The 21,463-nt window shown below is 41.7% G+C and overlaps 1 protein-coding gene and 2 pseudogenes across 1 annotated transcript; 1 reads left to right on the top strand and 2 right to left on the bottom strand.

Moving 5' to 3' along the window:
- The first annotated feature begins 12,531 nt into the window (after positions 1-12,531).
- On the top strand, positions 12,532-12,825 carry LOC136381001 (small nuclear ribonucleoprotein G-like; annotated as a pseudogene).
- Positions 12,826-14,219: 1,394 nt separating this feature from the next.
- Positions 14,220-15,206, bottom strand: LOC136380843 (small kinetochore-associated protein-like). Its single transcript, XM_066349035.1, has one exon. The coding sequence runs from the start codon at positions 15,125-15,127 to the stop codon at positions 14,414-14,416; it is 714 nt and encodes a 237-aa protein (XP_066205132.1). The 5' UTR covers positions 15,128-15,206; the 3' UTR covers positions 14,220-14,413.
- Positions 15,207-17,969: 2,763 nt separating this feature from the next.
- Positions 17,970-19,943, bottom strand: LOC136381495 (ubiquitin-conjugating enzyme E2 K pseudogene; annotated as a pseudogene).
- Positions 19,944-21,463: the final 1,520 nt, after the last annotated feature.

The following is a 21,463-nucleotide window of genomic DNA, read 5'->3' as shown; positions in this document are numbered from 1 at the left end:
AGTACACACTGACAGAAAGTGACTTGACTTTGGGTGATGGGTACACCACACAATCATCAGTTCAAATGCTATAGAGATGTTTGCTTGAAACCTATGTACTCTTATTGATCAATGTCACCCTGTTGAATTTAATTTTCTTTAAAAAAAAAAAGATAATAAAGGACTATCATGAACAACAACAACCAAAAAAGAGTCTGCAGTGTGAAATAAAGGATGGACAAGGACAAGGACGCTGAGGAGGAAGACAGCTCAGACGAGCTGTGTTGGGGACTCCCTAACTCAGTGGCCCTGTGTGAACACTGGAGCTCTCCTTGTGTTTAAAAACATTTGCCTTGGCCTGGCCTGTGGTGGCGCAGTGGATAAAGCATCAATCTGGAATGCTGAGGTCACCAGTTTGAAACCCTGGGCTTGCCTGGTCAAGGCACATATAAGAGTTGATCCTTCCTGCTTCTGTCCCTTCTCTCTCTTTCTCTCTAAAATAAATAAATAAATAAGATCTTTAAAAAAATAAAATAAAACTTTTGTCTTTTCTGAAGCTATTAAACTAAGTTAGCCCAGGACGGTTGGCTCTGTGGTAGAGTGTCTGCCTGGCGTATGGATGTCCTGGGTTCTATTCCCTGTCAGAGCACACAGGAAAAATGCCCATCTGCTTCTCCACCCCTCTTCCTCTCGCTTCTTTCTCTCTCTCTCTCTCTTTCTCTCTCTCTCTCTCTCTCTCTCTCTCTCTCTTTCTCTCTCTCTCTCTCTCTCCCTTCCCCTCCTGCAGCTGAGGCTCAATTGGAGCAAGTTGGCTCCGGGCACTGAGGATGGCTCTATGGCCTCTCCCTCAGGCCCTAAGAGCTCAGTTGCTGATCAAGGAAGCAACAGCCCAGATGAGCAGAGCATCACCCCCTAATGGGCTTGTCAGGTGAATCCTTGTCCAGACACATGCAGAAGTCTGTCTCTGTCTCCCCTCCTCTAACTGAATTAAACAAACAAATAAACTCACTAACTAAGTTAGTGCCTTAATGTTGAAGCATGTAGTCTATAGCGGGAAAGGAAGAAGGAGAGTTACTCATGGCATTAACAGAGTACGACAAAGGAAACAATATTAAGGTGCACAAAAATGTCTCACTCTCATGAGCACACTTCAGGTAGGGCAGCAGTGAACCCCCTCAGAATGTCTGAAAACTGTAAAGTCACAGAAAGGGAACCAGGCAACATTTTTTTAAAAATCAACCACCCTTGCCACCAAGAGAGGCAGATGGTGCACTTCATAACGTCTTAATTTTGTACCATTAGCATTCACATTGAGGGACATGACTTTATAAATAATTTTTATGACCTGACCAGGCGGTGACGCAGTGGATAGAGCATCGGACTGGGATGCAGAAGGACCCAAGTTCAAGACCTCGAGGTTGCCAGCTTGAGCGCGGGCTCATCTGGCTTGAGCAAAAAGCTCACCAGCTTGGACCCAAGGTCGCTGGCTCGAGCAAGGTGTTACTCTGTCTGCTGAAGGCCCACGGTCAAGGCACATATGAGAAAGCAATCAATGAACAACTAAGGTGTCGCAACAAAAACCTGATGATTGATGCTTCTTATCTCTCCATTCCTGTCTGTCTGTCCCTATCTATCCCTCTCTGACTCTCTCTCTGTCCCTGAAAAAAAAAAAAGAATGCATTTCATCAATAACTGTTTTCTGCCTAACCTCTGGTGGTGCAGTGGATAAAGTGTTGACCTGGAACACTGAGGTCCTTGGTTCAAAACCCCGGGCTTGTCTTTTCAAGTCACATATGGAAGTTGATGCTTTCTGCTCCTCCCCCTTCTCTCTCTCTCTCTCTCTTTCTCCTCTCTCTAAAAATAATAATAATAATAATAATAATAATAATAATAATAATTTTTATGGTGATAAAATAACATAATGTAAATTTGGTGTTTAAAATTTTTAAGGTAAATTCAATGATATTAAATACATTCATGTTGTGCAGCCATCGCCACCACCTGTCCCTATATCTTTCCTTCTTGTAAAACTGAAACACTACCTGCTAAACAAGAAAATCTTTACTCCCACCCCACCCTTGGTCCCTGACAACCACTATTATAACTTGTGTCTCTATAATTTCAATTAATCTAAGTACCTCATATACTTGGAATTATAGAGAAGTTGCTCTTTCGTGTCTGGTTTATTGCACTTAGCATAACACCCTCAAAGTTTATCCATGTTGTAGGCTATTAGAGAATTTCTTTCTTTAAAGGCCGAGTAATCTCCCATTGTCTGTACATATCATATCACATTTTGCTTACCCATTCATCCATAGATGAACACTAGGGTGACATTCACATTTTAGCCATTGTGAATAAAGCTGCTATGAATATGGATGTACAAATATTTATTGGAGACCCTACTGTTAATTATTTTGATTATATACCCAGAAGTGGAATTGCTGGGTTATATGGTAACTAGAAAGCCCGGCGGTCATACGAAATGACTGCTGTTCTAGATATTATAAATTGTAATTAAAATGATTTGTGCAAAGGTGTCTGCTAATTCAAACTGAATTACCCAGGGCAGGCGGCGAGGACGCCCCTTTGCTTAGTGCCCCATGGGGTTTCCCCCTTCTACTTGCTTAATTGCTTAAAGTAGAGTGCAATGAAGGAAACCACTGGTGGTACATTTCTTAAAAGCCATCGCTAACTCAATAAATAAAGGTGATTTTCCATGGACACAAAAGCAAACAAACTATTAATGGATTGAATGCTATCCATGTACTGTTTGCTATTTGGATGCTGGTTAGTCAATAATTTATTCAAGAGTGGTGGATAATTCTCAATTGGTGGAACTACAATGTTTCCGTACTTGCAACATTAAGAAAATCCTTTCTTGCCACGGTCAAATCGATTAGTTTCTAGCTTGAAGTTTAAGGACTGACAGTGTTCACATTTAATATTCATGTCACCAGAGGAATGCTCAAAAATTAAAGTTTCTCCATTTGAAACTGTTTTAATCCTTTTTGTGTTTCAGTCAGCATTACTCTGTCATTTTTTTGCATTTCTCTCCTGCCTTTGTTCAAGGGACTCATTTTGTCGAGACAGGCTTTTTTGTCTTGCATCTGAGGCAAGCCTTGTTTCTCTATGCTCATCAGTCTCATTTTGCTGAGAAAGACACATTTGCTCTGCGACTGAAGCAAGCCTTGTCTTTCTCTGCTCAGTGGTTTCTTTTTGTTGAGAAAGCCGTTTTTGTGCAGCTTTAGCTCCTTTTCTCTCCTCTTCAGTGCTGTATTTTTTAGGAGGCATTCTTAAAAGAAATTACGTTAAGACTTAGTTTTTATGTAAAACAGATGATTGCCAATGCAAACAAATGTTCACCTTCCCCCTGACACACTCAATTTGTGTTCAGCCTTAAATTGTTTCAAAAGCAGATGATTGCCAATGCAAACAAATGTTCACCTTCCCCCTGACCCGCTCAATTTGCATTCAGTCGTGGCAACTTCACCCCATTGGCTAGTACAGTTACGCAAGCAACCAATAAGCTATCAGCGACAAACAGACACTTAAGCCGCATATAATAAAGATTCTATGTTTAACTATTTGAGGACCTGCCATACTAGTTTCCACAGTGGCTGCAGTATTTTATATTACCACCAACAGTGCATAAGCATTCTGACCATGCTACATTGTTGCTAACACTCGTTATTTTCTGGGGTTTGTTTGTTTTGTTTTTTGGTAATAGATATCCTAATGGATGTGAGATGGAATCTCATTGTATCTTTAAGTCTTTTTTAATTGAAGTGCAATTGACTTACAATATTCTATTAGTTTCAGGTGGACAATGTAGTGACTTGCTATTTATATACATTATGGAAATGACCTCCACAATAGGTCCAGTTACCCTCTCATCATACAAAGTTATTACAATATGTTTTACTACTTTCTCTATACTGGTTGGTACATACCAGTGAGTTTTATAAATTGAAGCTTGCATCCTTTAATCCTCTTCACCTATTTTTATCATCCTCCCACCATGTCTCTCTGGAAAACACCAGTTTATTCTCTGAATTTATGAGCTTGATTTTGTTTTGTTTTGTTTGTTCATATTTCTTCCTTTTTAGAATCCTCATACAGTAATATCAAACAGTATTTGTCTTTCTGTGTAATACTTATTTCTCTATTATAATGATCTACATGACCATCCATATTGTCACAAATTGCAAAATTTCATTCTTTTTTGACTGAGCAATATTCCATAATATATATCCTTTAATCTCTTGATGCATACCCAGGTTGCTTCTAAATTTTGGTGATTATTAGCAATCTAACAATGGGAATAGGAGTGCATATTTGTTCTTGAATTAGTGCTTACATTTTCTTTAGATAAATCACCAGAGGTGGAATTGCTGGGTTGTAAGGTAGTTCTACTTTAAATTTTTGAGGAATCTCATTTCCCTAAAAGACACCATATCTTACCACAGTTTCTGAACCTGACACACAGCCCTGGGCCATGACCCCCAAGCTGGACTCCCCTGTGCTGGGCATGTGGAACCGACCCTCCCTTTCCTTGGGAAACTTTGCAGCCTCTGTCTCATTAAATTCCAGCCTCACCACCTGTCAGTGGTCTGAGCGTCCAACACCCAGGGGCTGCCCTTCAGGGTACACATGTGTGGGGACGCAGGGTGGTGGCAGATCTCCGAAGTCACAGAAGAAGGAATCCCTGCATGGGTCCCAGTGACTGTGGAGACGAAAGGACATGAGGGGAACAACTTTTCCCTGGGGACACCTCTCCTGGGCTGACCTGGAAATGTGTCTTCTCATTCAAAACAAAGCCTGCAAATATCAACCTCTACATACAGCAACAGTAAAAGCCCTGTCACTTTAAAACAAAACCGGGATCCTGTCCTGATGTCCTTTTGTTCCCTTGGAGCAGGGGTCAGGAACCTATGGCTCGAGAGTCAGGTGTGGCTCTTTTGATGGCTGCATCTGGCTTGTGGTGACTGTAAGAGGAGTGTGCTACACGCTCCTGACGGCAAAGAGCCTTTAAAACTGGACGAATTGGGGCACGTTGACTCACACAATTTCTGAATCTTAGTAGGGTTTAGCATCAAACCTGTCGTGACGGAAAAGGTATGTTTTAAACAGGCCAGTTTGGATTAGTGTTTGGAACAGCACGTTATACTGTATAGAGAGCCTTTAACGTCTGAAGAAAGAACACTGGAAATGGTGCTGAGTCCTCCTGGATTTGTCTCCCTCTGATTTGTCTCTAGTTCTCCGGGTGTTCCGCGCTTTTTATGGTTTTGGGGGCTCCACTCACTCTAAGGTCATCGAACCCTGGACCTCCCTCCATTCCACGCCCCCCCCCCCCCAGCGCCCAGGATCCTCTTCATTGGCTCCCGGCGCGTCAGGGAGTTTCTCCTCTCACCCGCCAGGTCTCTTGCAAACTCGAAATCAAAATCTTGGCCACAGGACGAGCTGGTGATGAGGGCGGGGAGACTGCTGCTCTAACGCTGCCGGGTGACGCTGCAATGGCCTGACATCAGCCCCGGTTTGAGAGCCACCTACCCGGCTCACCAAGTCTGAGTTGGACCCTTAAAACCCTGCCCTCGTCCTGCATCCGCAGTCCCTACGCTCCGGTCCCACCCCCACGCCCTATGTCATTGCCCCTCCCTGGCTGGTATACTCTCTGGAAACGTCTTCTGGGCTGACCCATCCCTATGCCCCTCCTTCAGTCCCTTTTTCGCTAGAGAGGAATGTGTGCTCAAGCCTTGGGCTCCAGTTTTCCCCTAGCCTGTCCCAATACCTTGAACCTTGCTCTAACTCTTAGTCCCCTCTGGATTCTGTGTCCTCTCTCCCTGTCTGTCCCTTGCTCCTCTGTGGGTCTGCTCTTCTGGCTCCCTCTCCTCACCAGCAGGACTCTGTGCTCTGGAAACTAGTGTCTGCCCCTCTCAACTGCTCCCTTCCCTGCGGATACACTCCAGCACTCATTACAAGTATCCTTACGACCTCCCGCTGCCTTCACCGGGTCTACCTCCCCCCAAGAGGCTGCCCTCCCAGGTACAAACTAGCGAGACTTCTATTCATACCCAAGGCCTTCAGCGCCCCCTAGTGGTACTGACATTCATCAGAAACCAAGCTTCCTCTGCATTGGTTCTGAGACTCCTCACCCTTATCTTTGAACTAAGTCTGACGCTCTCTGTGCCTGTCTTTATTGTATCTGAAGCTGACGGCTCAGCAACCATATTACCTAAAAATAAAAATGCTGTTGTATGCCTGATATAAAAGGAATCTTTGGTTAGCAGATTATGTCACAATGAGGAAAAATTTAGGACCGGATACTTTTTGACGTGTTATTAGCATTTGTATGTTTCACGAGGCAGTCACAGTCCTGCGCCCTGTGAGGCCCCGGGAAAACCATCTCTTTGACACTAGCTTGGGAGGCGGCCTTTCTTCCTTGCACGTGGACAGCTTCAGACAGCCTTTCCTCACTCTGCCCTTCTCATAAAAATACCGAGATTCCATCCAGTAAAATCCAGGACATTCTCCCAATCTCAAGAGTTTTAACTTCATCTCATCTGCAAAGTCCCTTTTGTCATGTAAATGGACAATACACAAATTCTAGGATGAGACTCGGGATATCTTTGGTGGTCATTATTCAGCCTAACAACGATGGTGGGATTCAGCCCATTTGCACCAGTTCAGCAGAATTGAAATCTAGTTTTTTGTTGAGTTTGGCGAACCAGTTGTTAAAATGGCACTTGTAATCAGGGTTCTTTCTAAGGTAGGCGCCTGGGCAGCCGCCCATTGTGCAAATCACAAATGTACATTGCTTAGTCTTTTTTTGTTGTTGTTTTTTTCTGAAGTTGGAAACGGGGAGGGGGAGGCAGTCAGACAGACTCCTGCATGCGCCTGACTAGGACCCTCCCCCCACCCCTCCACCCCCGCATGCCCACCAGGGGGTGATGCTCCGCCCATCTGGGGCATTGCTCTGTTGCAACCAGAGCCATTCTAGCGCCTGAGGCAGAGGCCACAGAGCCATCTTCAGCGCCCAGGCCAACTTGGCTCCAATGGAGCCTCAGCTTTGGGAGGGGAAGAGAGAGACAGAGAGGAAGGAGAGGGGGAGGGGTGGAGAAGCAGATGGGCGCTTCTCCTGTGTGCCCTGGCCGGGAATCAAACCCAGGACTCCTGCACGCCAGGCCGATGCTTTACCACTGAGCCAACCGGCCAGGGCCTGCTTACTCTTTTTTAACATTCATCTGTGCAACAGTGTATTCTAAGCACCGGTAGTAATGTTCATTCCGTCCATAGGTGAAAAAAAATTGCAAGTGAGGACGCCAATCAAGAAGCAATATGGAAATATCTTTTTTGTATATGGAAATACCTTAAATAACAGTTTTATTGTTTTTGTCAGTGTTGGGCAGATAAAATGTATTATGCTCACTTTGTTAAAGATGGCGCTGCCCACGTGGAGGCTGTTGCCCAGGTGATATTAATGTGTGTTGGGGGCCGGCTGTGGGCAGGCAGGATCCTTGTAGCCTGGGACTTGGTTTGGGGATTAAGCCTTTCCCACCCTTTTCAATGTGGGGTGGTACAATCCCATCATGCCCCGATAAGTGACTTTGTATTAGAGACTTCCCTATTTGTATATTGGATTAAAGGTTGTGAAGCTACACTATAAAGTGGGGGCAGAACGGGAGTTTGCTCGCTCTTGGTTCCTGAGATTATCATTAGAGGAGAGAGCAGAGCAGAGAGCAGAAGGAGGCCATATGGAGTAGGCCAGGAGAAGCAGCCAAGATGGTGGAGTGTTGAGTGAGAAGCCAGTTTGTGCAGAGTTTGTACAGGAAGAAGGAAGGAGATGGGGAACAGAGGTGAATAAGGCTGGTGAGCTAGAAACCTTTGATTCTAGGAAACTCGGATAAGTCAGTAGCTTTGTGAGCACTGAATGTGAGTGGGTTTTGGAGCCCAGTGTGTGTTTTTTACTTGCCCGCCAGGTGCAAGCTAGGATTAAAGACTATGGCCCACCAGTTTTTGGCTCCGTTGTTTCTTTACCGACTGTCCGAATCCAATGTGAACCTGCATGGGCCGGGCGGCTGTAGTGGTGGCCCTGGCTTCTGGCTATACAGTCAGGTATTATTTAATATTTTTCATGAATATTTTTAAACTCATAGCATAATCTAGTTTTGTTAACCTCTTTTATTGTTTGTATTTAAATATTAAATGCATGAAATAATAGACTACCTTTCAGTATATCATTTTTTTACACATAAAATGGTCATTAGGGCAGAGAACCGGTTGTTAAATTATTTGAATACCACCACTGCTTAACAGGTATAAAAATAACTTCAAAATATTTAGAATTCTTATTTAAAACCTTTTCCAAGCACTGTTTTCAAAACCTGTTATTTGACCAGGTAAAGTGTGGTATGCTTTTTTCCACCTCTTGGTGCTGCCCCACACTGTGGGAGGGCCCCCTGTATCTCTGAGACCCTGGACATTTGCATTGCAGGATGTCACACCTGTCAGTCTGGCCCGAAGGCGATGATTAAGATGGTTTGCTGGATGGCGTAGCACACGCTCATTGGCCAGGAGCACTTCTGCCTGTGGGAGGAGCAGACAGGTCTCATTACTTAACTTGTGGCCGACTCCCAAGGGATGAAAACATAGCTGAGACTGAGTCAAGAAAAAAAACACATATTGTGTTTCTCAAGCTTTGATTATTTCATGTGCAAAGGACAAAGCCATGAAAGCCCTTAATGGATATCATTTATTTCTCATAGATGAGGTAAGGATATCACTAACAGATTAATAATATGGTCAAAGAAATATTCAGTGCTGTTTTTAAACCAGATGTTTAATTGCTAATTGAGAGGCTGCATATATTTATAGTGGGCAAGAGGGCTCCAGTTCTATATAACCAGTTGGTGGCGAAGTGTTTAAAAACAATATCATTTTGTAGGTTATGTTCCAAACCAGTAGCAATGACTGTGGTTTAATTACTGCTTACAATTGAAGACAGTGTCTTTGCAACCAGATTATCCTAAAATGTTTAAAACACAAAATCACATTGGAAATAAATAGTGCTTATGGATACACAACATTTTGAGTATACTTAATGCCAACCAATTGTGCACCTAAAAATGGATACAATGACAAATTTTACTTGTGTGCATTTTACCACAATAAAAATAAAATAAAGGAAAAGAAATAATGACCCCATGCTTGGTGCCATGACAAGAGGAATAAGACCACACTTGCTGTAGGTCAAATAAGTTGGTAAATATGATACATATGTTTGCTCGCTTATAGTTTGCATGGGGTGTGGGGGACAGGCTGTAAGCAGGCAGGGTCCTTATAGCTTAAGGCTTAGTTTTAAGACTAAGCCTTTCCCACCCTTTTAATACTAAGATCTTTTCAAAACTAAGCTTTCCCCCACACCCTTGACTGTTGCATGATGTGAGGTGGTGCACTCTTATGAGGAATCCCCATTTATGCCTCAGATAAGTGACTTTGTATCAGAGACTTCTTTATTTGTATATTGGCTTAAAGGCTTTAATTTCTACGCTATAAAATGAGGCAGATGTGGGGGATCACACTCTCTCAGATCCTGTCATCAGCACTACAGAGGAGAAGCAGCTAAGACAGCTGAGTGCTGAAGGAGAAACCAGTTTGTGCAGAGTTTGTGCAGAGAGAAGGAGATGGGGAACAGAGGTGAATAAGGCTGGAGAGCTAGAAACTTTTGATTCTAGGAAACTTGGATGAGTTAGTGGTTTTGGGAAAAGAAATAATGACCCCATGCTTGGTGGTCACAGCCCCTGGCCATACAACTGTGTTCTGGAGTTTTCATTGGAGACATTACATTTCTCTCTACAGTCACCTTCCCTTGTATCAAATGTCATCTCCACGGAAGAGTATTTCTGATCTCACAAAATTAAGGTGACCAACTTTTTTACAATGAAAAGGAGGACAAAAATAAATTGAAGAAAACAATATCGTAAATAAAAGAAACATTTTATTCATTGCAACAATAATACACTATATATGATAAATACATAAAGATTTGTAATATTTTATATTGTAATTATGCTTACATGCCTATTATTTTTAATAATAATTGTAAGAAAAAAGTACTCATTTAGTAAAACTAAATATCAAACAAAAGTACTGCCTGACCAGGTGGTTGCGCAGTGGATAGAGCATCGGACTGGGATGCAGAGGACCCAGGTTCAAGACCCCCGAGGTCGCCAGCTTGAGCGCAGGCTCATCTGGTTTGAGCAGAGCTCACCAGCTTGGACCCACGGTCGCTGGCTTGAGCAAGTCCCCCGGTCAAGGCACATATGAGAAGGCAATCAATGAACAACTAACGTGTTACAACAAAAAACTAATGATCGATGCTTCTCATCTCTCTCCGTTCCTGTCTGTCTGTCCCTATCTATCCCTCTCTCTGACTCTCTCTCTGTCTCTTAAAAAAAAACAAAAAACAACCCAGTAATTTGGAGTGATATTCAGTGTATTTATCATTTTCTAATTTAAAAATGTCTGTTTTATGCAACTATTTAATCAAAATGTGTTATTAATAGATATGGTTTGAGGTTAGATTTCCACTTTAAAACTCAAATTTTGGGAAAATACTTGTAAATAATATTATATGTATTTGGAATTATTAAATAGATAATGAATTAATAAAATGTTAAATGTGCTTACCTGTCTACGAATGAATATTCACTGAGAAAGAAATAATCATGAGTGTACAATGTTGTATGTGCCGTGTTGTGTTTCAGTAAGACGTACACAAAGCCATTTGCATGCTTGGTATATCTCGTGTTCTCTCAGGGTCTCCTGTGCAGAATGCATGCATCTCATAATCGTGTCTCTCTGCACTGTACTGATCCTTTTTATTTTTTTTTCAAAGTTTTAAAATTGTTTACTAATGAACTAAAAAAAAATCAGTAACAAAACAATCTTTTCAGGTCTATGCTTTATCCACTGCGCCACCACCAAAACAATCTTTTCATTACATGTTAATGACAAAAGATCTTTTCATCCAAGTTAAATGTAGTAAGAAACAATAAACAGCTTTTAACCTTGTTCTAATAAAGCATACTTCTCTATTACTACATAACTTTCTTATTATGGTGTCATTTTTTTTAATTGAGTAGTGCCTACTTTTAAAGGGAAGTCGTGTTTTACAAAATCTCAACTAATTTAGGAAAACAAAACAAGCCAATTTCCCAGACAGAAATTCAATTAAGTTATGGAGTAGTGAGCCAATCTTTGTGTATTGCCTGAAATAAGAATAAGTATATCAGGTTAATAAATAAGATGAAAACATTGTTTGAAATTGTGTGAAATGTCTCTTCAATGTTTACTTTGGTATAGGTATAACTGTACTGATCTTTGACGAATCGTCATGTCAAATACAAATACGTCACATCACACGCAACGGATCGACTCTGCATTGATCAAATACAGACATTTACAGATTAGTCTTCCAATATCAAAAAGGAGGACATGTAGGAGGACACTTTTCGAGGGAGGATGGAACTTACAAAAGAATGACTGTTCTCCCTAAAGGAGGACAATTGGTCACCTTACAATATGGCTGCTCTCACATGATTTGGCATGATTTTTTGTTGGTACAGCAGAATGGGACGTTCATCAGATATTTTCCTCAGCTTTCTCAGGTTGAAATTTATAAAGCCTCTTGAAATTAGGAAGCCTCACCTTCAGGTTTCACTGTGTCTTGAGCCCTTTGAGTGGTGTCCTGTATCTCAAGGTCCCAGAAACATTCTTCAGGTCAACTTTAGCTACACAGAAAGCTTTCTTTTCTTCCAACTATAAGAGAAAGTTTATTAGAAAGTCACAGAGAAGTAATAAGTCGTAGAAGAAACAAGCTTAGGAAACAAGTTACAGAGGAAAAGAAGGGGCCCTTGGAGCTTAGGAAAGAGAAAGGTAAAGATACTGTGCCCGTGGGAATGAGGTTGAGGAAGGCGTAGGTGTACTCGGATACGGAGAATGCTAGGGGCACCCATCAGGGTGCATACAAGATTCAACTAATGAATGCATAGTTAAAGGGAATAGCAAATTGATATCTCTCTCTCTCTCTCTCTCTCTCTCTCTCTCCTCTTTCCTATCTCTGAAAGCAGCAAGTAAATTTAAAATTAACAATGTTTAAATTAAAATGCTCAGGCTTTGTTGTTAAAAATAAAATGCAGCCTGACCAGGTGGTGGCGCAGTGGATAGAGTGTCAGAAAGGGATGAGGAGGACCCAGGTTCGAGACCCTGAGGTCGCCAGCTTGAGCATGGGTTCATCTGGTTTGAGCAAAGCTCACCAGCTTGGACCCAAGGTTGCTGGCTTGAACAAGGGGTTACTAGGTCTGCTGTAGCCCATGGTCAAGGCACATATTTAGAAATCAATCAATGAACAACTAAAATGCCACAATGAAAAATTGATGCTTCTCATCTCTCTCCCTTCCTGTCTGTCTGTCCCTATCTGACTCTCTCTCTTTCTCTGTCAAAAAAAAAATGCATGCTTTGGGGTTATTTTTGAGCTTGCTGAGTACCACAATGAGCAAAACTCACCCTCCCAATTAAAAAAGAATTATGGAAAAGAAGTTATCATTGAAATTAAATAATGGCAGGCATGTTCAAGAAATATAGCCAAGATTTGATTCCTTTATGAATCTTGTTTTTTTGTTGTTCTTGTTTGGGGGGGGGGGTTGGAGTTTTTTTTTTTCTTTATGAATCTTTTAATAGAAAAATGTGTGGAGATGGCAACTAGTGGGCAACAGAACAATATTGGAATGGGTGGTAATATGAGGAAATAGTATCATCAAGTTAAAAACCTTGGAACAAGTATAAATATAAGGAATGGCTGTGTTCACCAGAGAGACCAACTGCCTCTACAAGTGCCTCTCCACAGCACCTGTTTACTACACTATAAATGTGAGTCATGTATATTTTCACATTGAACTTTGGTTAAATAAATGTTTGTACAGTAGAATAAATAAGTTAAAGTGAATATACTGTTGTTTACCTAGTATCAAAAGCAGCTCTGAGAAAATAAACAATTTTAGGTCTTAATGCTCATTCCTCAGAAATGTAACATTTTTTGCTGATGTATATGTTGTGTCAGGTTGCTAGTGATGCTCTGGATGAATAACCCCCAAGTTTCCTCTGTCTTCCATCCTGAAATCTCCAATCAGTTTCTCTGGGAGAAATCAGAGTGTCTTCAGGGCTGTGCTCTCTCCTGAGACTCTTGGAGACAAACTTACCCCTTGCCTTTTTCAAGCTGCTGAAGATTACCCTCATTCCTCAGCTCATAGACACTCATCACATCACCTTCCTTCTCCTTCTCCCTGGTCCATCCTCACATCTCCTCCTTTTGCCTCCCTACTCAAATATCTTTGCCCACCATCTCCACAAGAACTCTGTGATTCTGTTTAAAGACCTACCTGGAAATGTTCAATAGTTTCTACATGTCTAGATCCTTAACTTCATCTCATAGGTAAAGGCCGGCCTCTTTTTTTATTGTATAAAGAAATTTATTTTTTTAATTGATTTAGCAAAAGAGGAAGGGAGAGAAAGAGATAGAGAAAGGAATGTGCCCTAACTGGGGATTGAACCAGCAACCTCTGTGTGTCAAGACTATGCTAGCCAAAGCCATATAAAGAAATTTCTGCTTGCCTGACCTGTGGTGGCACAGTGGATAAAGCATTGACCTGGAAAACTGAGGTCGCTGGTTTGAAACCTTGGGCTTGCCTGGTCAAGGCACATATGAGAGTTGATACTTCCTGCTCTTCCCCCTACCCTTCTCTCTCTCTCTCTCTCTCTCTCTCTTTCTCTCTCTCTCTCTTTTAAATTGGCACTTATTTATATATATATATAAATAAATCACAGAAGTGATTTAGATTAAAAGCTCCATGGTACATTTCAGTTAGGTGTTATTGCTATCTACACCATCACCCCATTTATTAAGCTATTTCAAGTAACTAAGTCCATAAATTTACAATGAGGTATAGAGCCAGCCAGGATGGGACAGAATGTGTTCCAAATTAGAAGGGGACTGCATGGCTCCTCAGTGATGTTTCCTGTGCAGCACCTGTGCTCCACTCTATAATTAAGGGCTTCTTCCCACATTTCTGAATGTTCCTTTTGGATCCTCTGGCTGTGATTGGTTTAGTCTCCTGATTCTAACAGTGTGTCACTTTATTGTTGATTCAAGCTTCCAGAACACCCCCCCCCCCCCCCGTAGACCTCAATTATGTACATGTGAGGTTCAGAGAACACTTGCTTAATGGAGGAACCGCCATTCCAGCATAAACTGTCCTTAATCCTACTACATCTGGGGATGGTGAGTCCTAGAAAATCATGGTTAAGAAGCAGATGTCCTTAGTGGCTTCTTCTGAGTTAATCCCCAAGAAAGAGTCCATTGGCCACTTGCTTTTCATCACATATCTTCTAACAGCTGCTCCATTTCCTCAAGGGCTGCTGTCAAGTCATGTACCTGACCGTTACACAAGGTCTGCCGTTCCAGGAATCGGGCCCTCTCTTCTTTCATCTTCAACTGGACTTTTAAGGCCTGTAACTCCTCCATCTGCTTTTTGGCTGTTTCGTTAAAAAGCTTCAGTTCATCTTGCAAAGTTTCTAACAGCAACACAGAGTCCGTGTGATCCCTGTTGGACTCCTGCTTGGCTGCCAGGGCTTCACTGCCGGAGTTGAGGCCCCTGCTCTCCAAAATTGCCAAACAGTTGTCCTGAAACTTCTCCGGCAGCTCCACCTGTTGTGTCAGGTCCTTCGGCTCTCCCTGAGTTTCAGTCAACTTCTGGGGCAGCTGATTGTTGACGGTCTCTAAGATCTGGTTCTTATCCTTGAGCTCTTTCTCTGATTTCTGCTTACTCAATGGTTTAGAGCTCTTTCTGATGTTCTGCTTGATGGCTATATCAGCAGCTTTCATCTGCCCATTTTCTTGTCGCGTTTTGATGAGTTTTGTAACATCATTCTCTGAAACTTCTGAATGAAGAATTCTGAAAACATCAACTTCTTTGGACCTAACAGGTAATAAACTCTCATAAGTGGCTCGAGTTTGTGTGTCTGCGGGCGGGCCGCCGCTCAGCGCTGAGGGAGGCTGCAGTGTGTACAAAGTCTTCACCACGCTGGTCATCGCAACGGGGTGGCAAGGCTGGGCCCCATGCGCCTGCTGCTCCTGCTCGCAATGCTCGTCGCTCCGATTAAAAAGCTGCTCTGCGGCAATGGCCGCACTCTCTCTCTCTCTCTCTCTCTCTTTTTCTCTCTCCCTCTCTCCCCTTGCCTCTCTAAAATAAATAAATAATGTATTTGTTTGTTTTTTACAGAGACAGAGAGAGAGAATCAGAGAGAGGGATAGATAGAGACAGACAGACAGGAACAGAGAGAGATGAGAAGCATCAATCATCAGTTTTTCATTGCGACACTTTAGTTGTTCATTGATTGCTCTCTCATATGTGCCTTGACCGCGGGCCTTCAGCAGACCGAGTAACCCCTTGCTTGAGCCAGCGACCTTGAGTCCAAGCTGGTAAGCTCTTTTTTATTTTTTTTTGCTCATGCAAAAAACCTTGAGGTCTCGAACCTGGGTCCTCCGCATCCCAGTCCGATGCTCTATCCACTGCGCCACCGCCTAGTCAGGCAATAAATAAATAATTTTTATAAAAAGAAAAAAATTCCTGCTTAAGCAAACATAAAAGGAAAAAGGTCATATAAGGAAAACACATAAGCACTTGTGTTTAGCATGCAATAATATCAACTACAAGAGTTTACTATTGATTAGGAAAACCTTACAAGTTTTTGGAAGAACCTTCACATTTTTAACATTACAATATACTTAACAATGTTTTTTTTATTGCTTGTAAGATTATTAAGAAATCAAATAAAATTATACTAAATTTACAGTTCAAATTTATTTTTAGAATAAATAACACTTGAAGAAAGCAAATCTTTTATAAGAGGACTTTCAACATACAGTCTTATTATAATTCATTCTGATTCCATCAATTTGTATTCATTTGCTTGATCCTGAAAATTTAATAAGAACTGTTTCTTTTCTTCTTCTTTTTTTTTTTTTTTACAGAGACAGAGACAGAGAGAGAGAGAGTCAGAGAGAGGGATAGATATGGACAGACAGACAGGAACAGAGAGAGATGAGAAGCATCAATCATTAGTTTTTCGTTGCGACACCCTAGTTGCTCGTTGATTGCTTTCTCATATGTGCCTTGACCGTGGGGCTACAGCAGATTGAGTAACCCCTTGCTCAAGCCAGCGACCTTGGGTCCAAGCTGGTGAGCTTTGTTCAAACCAGATGAGTCCACACTCAAGTTGGCGACCTCAGGGTCTCGAACCTGAGTCCTTTGCATCCCAGTCCGATGCTCTATCCACTGTGCCACCGTCTGGTCAGGCATAAGAACTCTGTTTCTATGTGCAGAACAGCTTGTATAAATTCACTTCAACCTTCATAAAATAGTCACATTAGTGTTTGAGCTTGCAAAACTAAAAATTTTTAAACTTTTTAACTTAGAATGAAATGTAACTTTAAAACAAATAGAAAGTCTAGGTAGCGGAGAAGGTAAAGTTTTCAATTTTCATATTATCAGAACCATAATAAAGAAAGCTAGATTTTTAACACATTTCTACTCCTTGTGCACCTGAAGCATGTACAGTAAAATACCAGCACAGGCTGTTGTGTGTAAATAGGAGGAAGTACAAACAAGAGTGACATTTAAAGTATCCAGTAAAGCGTATCCAGTAAAGCAATCTCTAGAAAGCCAAAATCAGCCTAAAATACTGCAAAGAGTTGGTTTCATCCTTTCAAGTTTCAAAGAAAATTATCATCAGCTTTAAAATAGAAATATGTCAAAATCACTGAAAAACAAAGTTGGATTCCTTCTAAACACTGAGAATACTGCAACAAAGCCAGTGTGGACTGGTTTTGTTAAGAGAAAAACTGGCAGCCCCATTTTTACATTGTTACTTCACATAGGAACATTTTGAAGAGTAAAGAGTTGTGGCAAAAGATTCCACATGGACAACCTAAAATAAGGCATGGGACACTGCCCCTCAGCACATTTTTCCACTACACATACAGAGAACTTTGCTCTTAAGGTATTACCTATCAAGGCTCAGTGAATAAGCATCCTCCCAGCACGCCGAATCCCAAATTTCATCCCTGCTCAGAGCATGAATGAGAAGTAATCAGTGAGTACACAACTAAGTGGGACAATGAGTTGTGTGTGTGTGTGTGAGTGTGTGTGTGTGTGTGTCCCACTCTCTATTCTCTCTCTCTCTCTCTCTCCAAAATCAATGGGAAAAAAATTTTTAACTAATGAAAAAGAAAGATATTAGCTGTGTGCAGAAAGAAGGAAAAAGTAGATATGATACCCTAGTCTGCTGAGTAGGACTAAAAGGCTCTGAATAGGTTACCATCTTCAATTCTGAATACATCTCATATTTAAGAATTCTCAAATGCTTTAAATGATGGTCTTTTCAGATACTCACCCTAAGAAGTCAGGTATAAGCTTGCACGTGAAGTCACAGGTGTGGAGGATCCGTGCTGAAAGCAGTTAGGGTAGCTGTGATGCAACACCAACTATTTGAATCGCCCTGACAAGCTCAAAATATTATGTTAATTATTCAAAAAAATCCTAAAGCAAACTCTTAGTACTCTTGGTACACTGCTAAACACTAAAGTAGCATGTTTTTACTATGGTTTCACTTAGCTCAAAGGTATTTACACTATTAAGCAAGAAAGTAAACTAAGGTATTTCCCCTTTTTAAATTTCCACAGATGTTTAATTAGCTTTATTTACACAGCAGGAATTTTTTTTCCTCAGTCTCCAAGGGTTCCTGGATAATATTTCAAGCAAGAATGCCAGTTTTTAAAAAAATCTATGTAATATCCTAAAAATAACAGATGTTGACACCTCTCAGGAAAGGAGAAAGGTTGACTAGAGTATCAGCAGCTCTCTCACTGCGCCTCAGGTACTCAGAAACGATTCTGTCGCAGTTTCTACCTCTCGTGGTTTTGAAGACATGTCCACTATTAGTGCATTCCTTGCACGGCCCATACAAATAGGTGTGTGTGTGTGTGTGTGTGTGTGTGTGTGTGTACGCTATAGTAAAAACTGGGTTTCCAGAATACACATGTGCCCAAAGTCAAGCTGTCTACAGGTTCAGGGTTTTGTGGGTATGGATTTGCTATTTCTGCATCTTGGGATCATCTGGTTACACAGCTTCCAACAGCGCTGGCAAAGACAACAACAGGGAGCGGAGCGCCTTCACTACTGCTGCTCATTGATCTTTCAGGCGAGCCAAGCAGCACCCATGACAGAACTAACGTTAGGATGCCATATTTTAGAAACAAGCTGGACCTTAGGTTATGAATGGGATATGTTTCTGGCATTTTTATCTCTAGTTGATATCTCCCTCCTTCCCATGTTGTGTCTGGAGGCCCTCCTATTTATCCTCTTACTTCTGTAAAATTATCATCTACAAGATTTACTTTGATTTGATTTTTGCTCCACTCCCTGCACCGCCATGTTGGCCACGATTCCGCCTGCAGCTGATTCGTACCTGCCTCCTCGGACACCGGACACCGCTAGGACCACCGCCACCGCCGCCACCTCTTCCTCCACAGCCTCCTCCCTTGGAGACTCACTCCAAAGCACGTGAACCCTACATCCCAGCAGCTGCTTCCTCCGATACACTCTCCTTCCTCCTCCTCCCCTTCCAACTCTTCTAAATTCTGGGGTAGCAATGCCACACCTTGATTTTAGCCCCATTTCAAACCCTACCTCCAGAATAATAAATAACTCAGTATGTGTATGATTTTGTCACAGCGTGTGCCCTAGCTTGTTGCAGCAGCTGCAGGAAACTAAGACACTCCCTGGTGAAGGGTTTTGCAGATCTTCAGATGAAACTGTGTCTGACGCACATCCTTCCCCATCCAGGCTGTGCTGAAACCCTCTGCTCAGCAGGCCCACAGCAGAGTCCAATCTCAGTACATCCAAAACAGGAATTATTAAACAGGTTAGTGAAGGAAAGTAAATAAACCTCAAAGGAACAATAGAATCCAGCTCATATGTACAACCCGGTCGGAGGATATTGTGGGAGCCAGACTTAAGAATTCAGGAGAAGATGGACACTACCAATCAGAATGAGGGAGAAGGTATAAACATAGGGTAGACTCATACCACACAGAATTTAACCCCCTAGCCAGACCAGATCGTCAGGATGTAGCCCTGGTACAATGCTGAAATACCTGTTGGATGACCAGAATAAATAATTTCCATGTTAAATAAAGAGACCCACAACTGCAGGTATCAGCACTGTATGATGAAAAGGCAGAGTGGTCATTGCCCTTAGTCCCGGGTGAAAGACTTTAATCTAAAACCTTGGAATTTTTCAAGTAATATGACTGACTATGGTATTCAGGAGCTCTTTGAATGTACCTTGACTTTGACCTACTATTTCTCCCCTTGACTGCTTTCAAATAGTACCTTTTTGCTATGAAAAACTGTAATCAGCCTGACCAGGCAATAGCGCAGTGGATAGAACTTTGGCCTGAGATGCAGAAGACCCAGGTTTGAAACCCCAAGGTTGTTTGAACGTGGGCTCATTCAGCTTGAGTACAGACTCACCAGCTTAAGCTCAAGGTCACTGGCTTGAGTGTGGGATCATAGATATGACCCCAACCTTAACCCTAACTCAGTGGTTCTCAAAGTGTGTGCCAGGGCACACTGGTGCCCCCTAGAATATTTCCAGATGTGCCTATGGTATTTCAGAGAAATATGTGCCTGTTGGGGACCAAAAAACCAACAGGGTTTTTGAGTTTAGATTTTTGGGGGACAGGCTGTAAGCTGACAGTCTACTCAACCCCCCACATCACTTGCCTGATTAGTTTGCAAAAGGCTGTTAAGCTGTGGTGCTGGATTGTTTACATTACCCTCCATGTTCCCCAGAAAGACTGGAGGCAAGTTTCTTCTATCCTTTGTTTGGTGTAAAGTTAAGATGATATGTATGGTGGGGGTTTTCTGCACTCAACACAATTAAGAGTAAAAAGAGAGGAATTCTTCAATATATTGACAAGGAAATGAGAGTTTGCCTTTCAAATATATGCCCAAACATTGAAGAAATCGCTAGGACACATCAGGCTTATGTTTCTCATAAACACAAGAATGAAAAAACTTAACACATTTGTGCCAGGATCTTCTGAATTTACTAAATCTTACTAAGAATTTATCTATATATATAAAAAGATAACTTTTTTGCTGTTTTTTTATTTTTTAACCCCTCTTTTTTACAAATTCTAAAAAGCATAACTCAGAAAATGTAACATAAAAATGTTTTTTAATGTCAGAATAAATTTAATTTTGTTGTATTTATTTCATTTAATTACTATAAAAGCAAGTTTGGACTTTATTTTTTTTCTTTAATATTTAATTTAATTATTATAACATATTTCTCAGAAATTTGTACAAAGCATGAGCTACTTCCTGCTGTTATCCCTATTGGGGGCCTCCTTCGTGAACCTCTCCCTGGGGCAGTTGGAGTAGGGGTGTATTTATAGGGTTCCAGTTTCTTCTGGTTCGCAAGGGCAGGTTTCAGGGTTGTTGTGTAGGGTTAGGTAGATTTTTCCAATTTTCTGATTGGCGAAGGTCTGCATGCGGTTCTGTAAGAAACTAATGAACAAACATAAGAGGCAGGGTCCAAAAGTTAAAAAAATAAATAGGAGAGTGAGTGGACCAATGAAAGACAATAGTCAAGACACCCAGTTTGTATAAAACCACTGATTCCATGTTTATGAATTTGCTGGGCTTCAAAGAAAGAGATAGAGTATGAATAAGACAGGGAAGTGGCCAGTCCCCCTGACCCCTAGACATATTTCTATAGAAATTTTTAAAGCAACAAGATAAGGAATTACCTATACAGCTTATTTGGTCCTTAGACTGATGGGTAGTGTACTAGGAACTGGAAGAGGCTCATGAGGTGGGATTAGGTTGATATTTGGGGTGAGACATATTAGGGTACAAGTTCTTGTCTAATTAGTAGGGAGACACATATAGGTGTTGGTCCCACACAAGTAGAAAGCCCCTGATTGGTTGAGGCAGGTTGAGAGTTGAATAGAGAATAGAAGGACAAGGGGTCGGTTTTGTTTCTCTGTTTCTGAGCTCCAGATGGTCAGAGTGGAGGAAAGAGTCACCCTTAGCAGCAGTGGGAGTTGTCAGAATCACGGTGTGTCGACCTGTCCACGTGAAAGTCAGTCCCTGGGTGATGTAATGCTGGAAGCGCCTCTTGGACAGTCTTTGAACAGTTTGCTGAGTAACCTGTAAATCCTGCAAGTACTTAGGGGAAGGTTGGTTACATTTCCACACTTTGCAGTTAGAGTTTAAGTCCTAGTGACCACTGTTTCTAGCTGGAATTAGCAGCAAGTTCCAGCCTATAATAGGCATGGGGCATTGAGACAAGAGGA

The sequence above is a fragment of the Saccopteryx leptura genome, chromosome 9 (assembly GCF_036850995.1).
Source record: "Saccopteryx leptura isolate mSacLep1 chromosome 9, mSacLep1_pri_phased_curated, whole genome shotgun sequence".
Taxonomy (NCBI): domain Eukaryota; kingdom Metazoa; phylum Chordata; class Mammalia; order Chiroptera; family Emballonuridae; genus Saccopteryx; species Saccopteryx leptura.
This window is presented reverse-complemented; position numbering and strand designations above follow the sequence as displayed.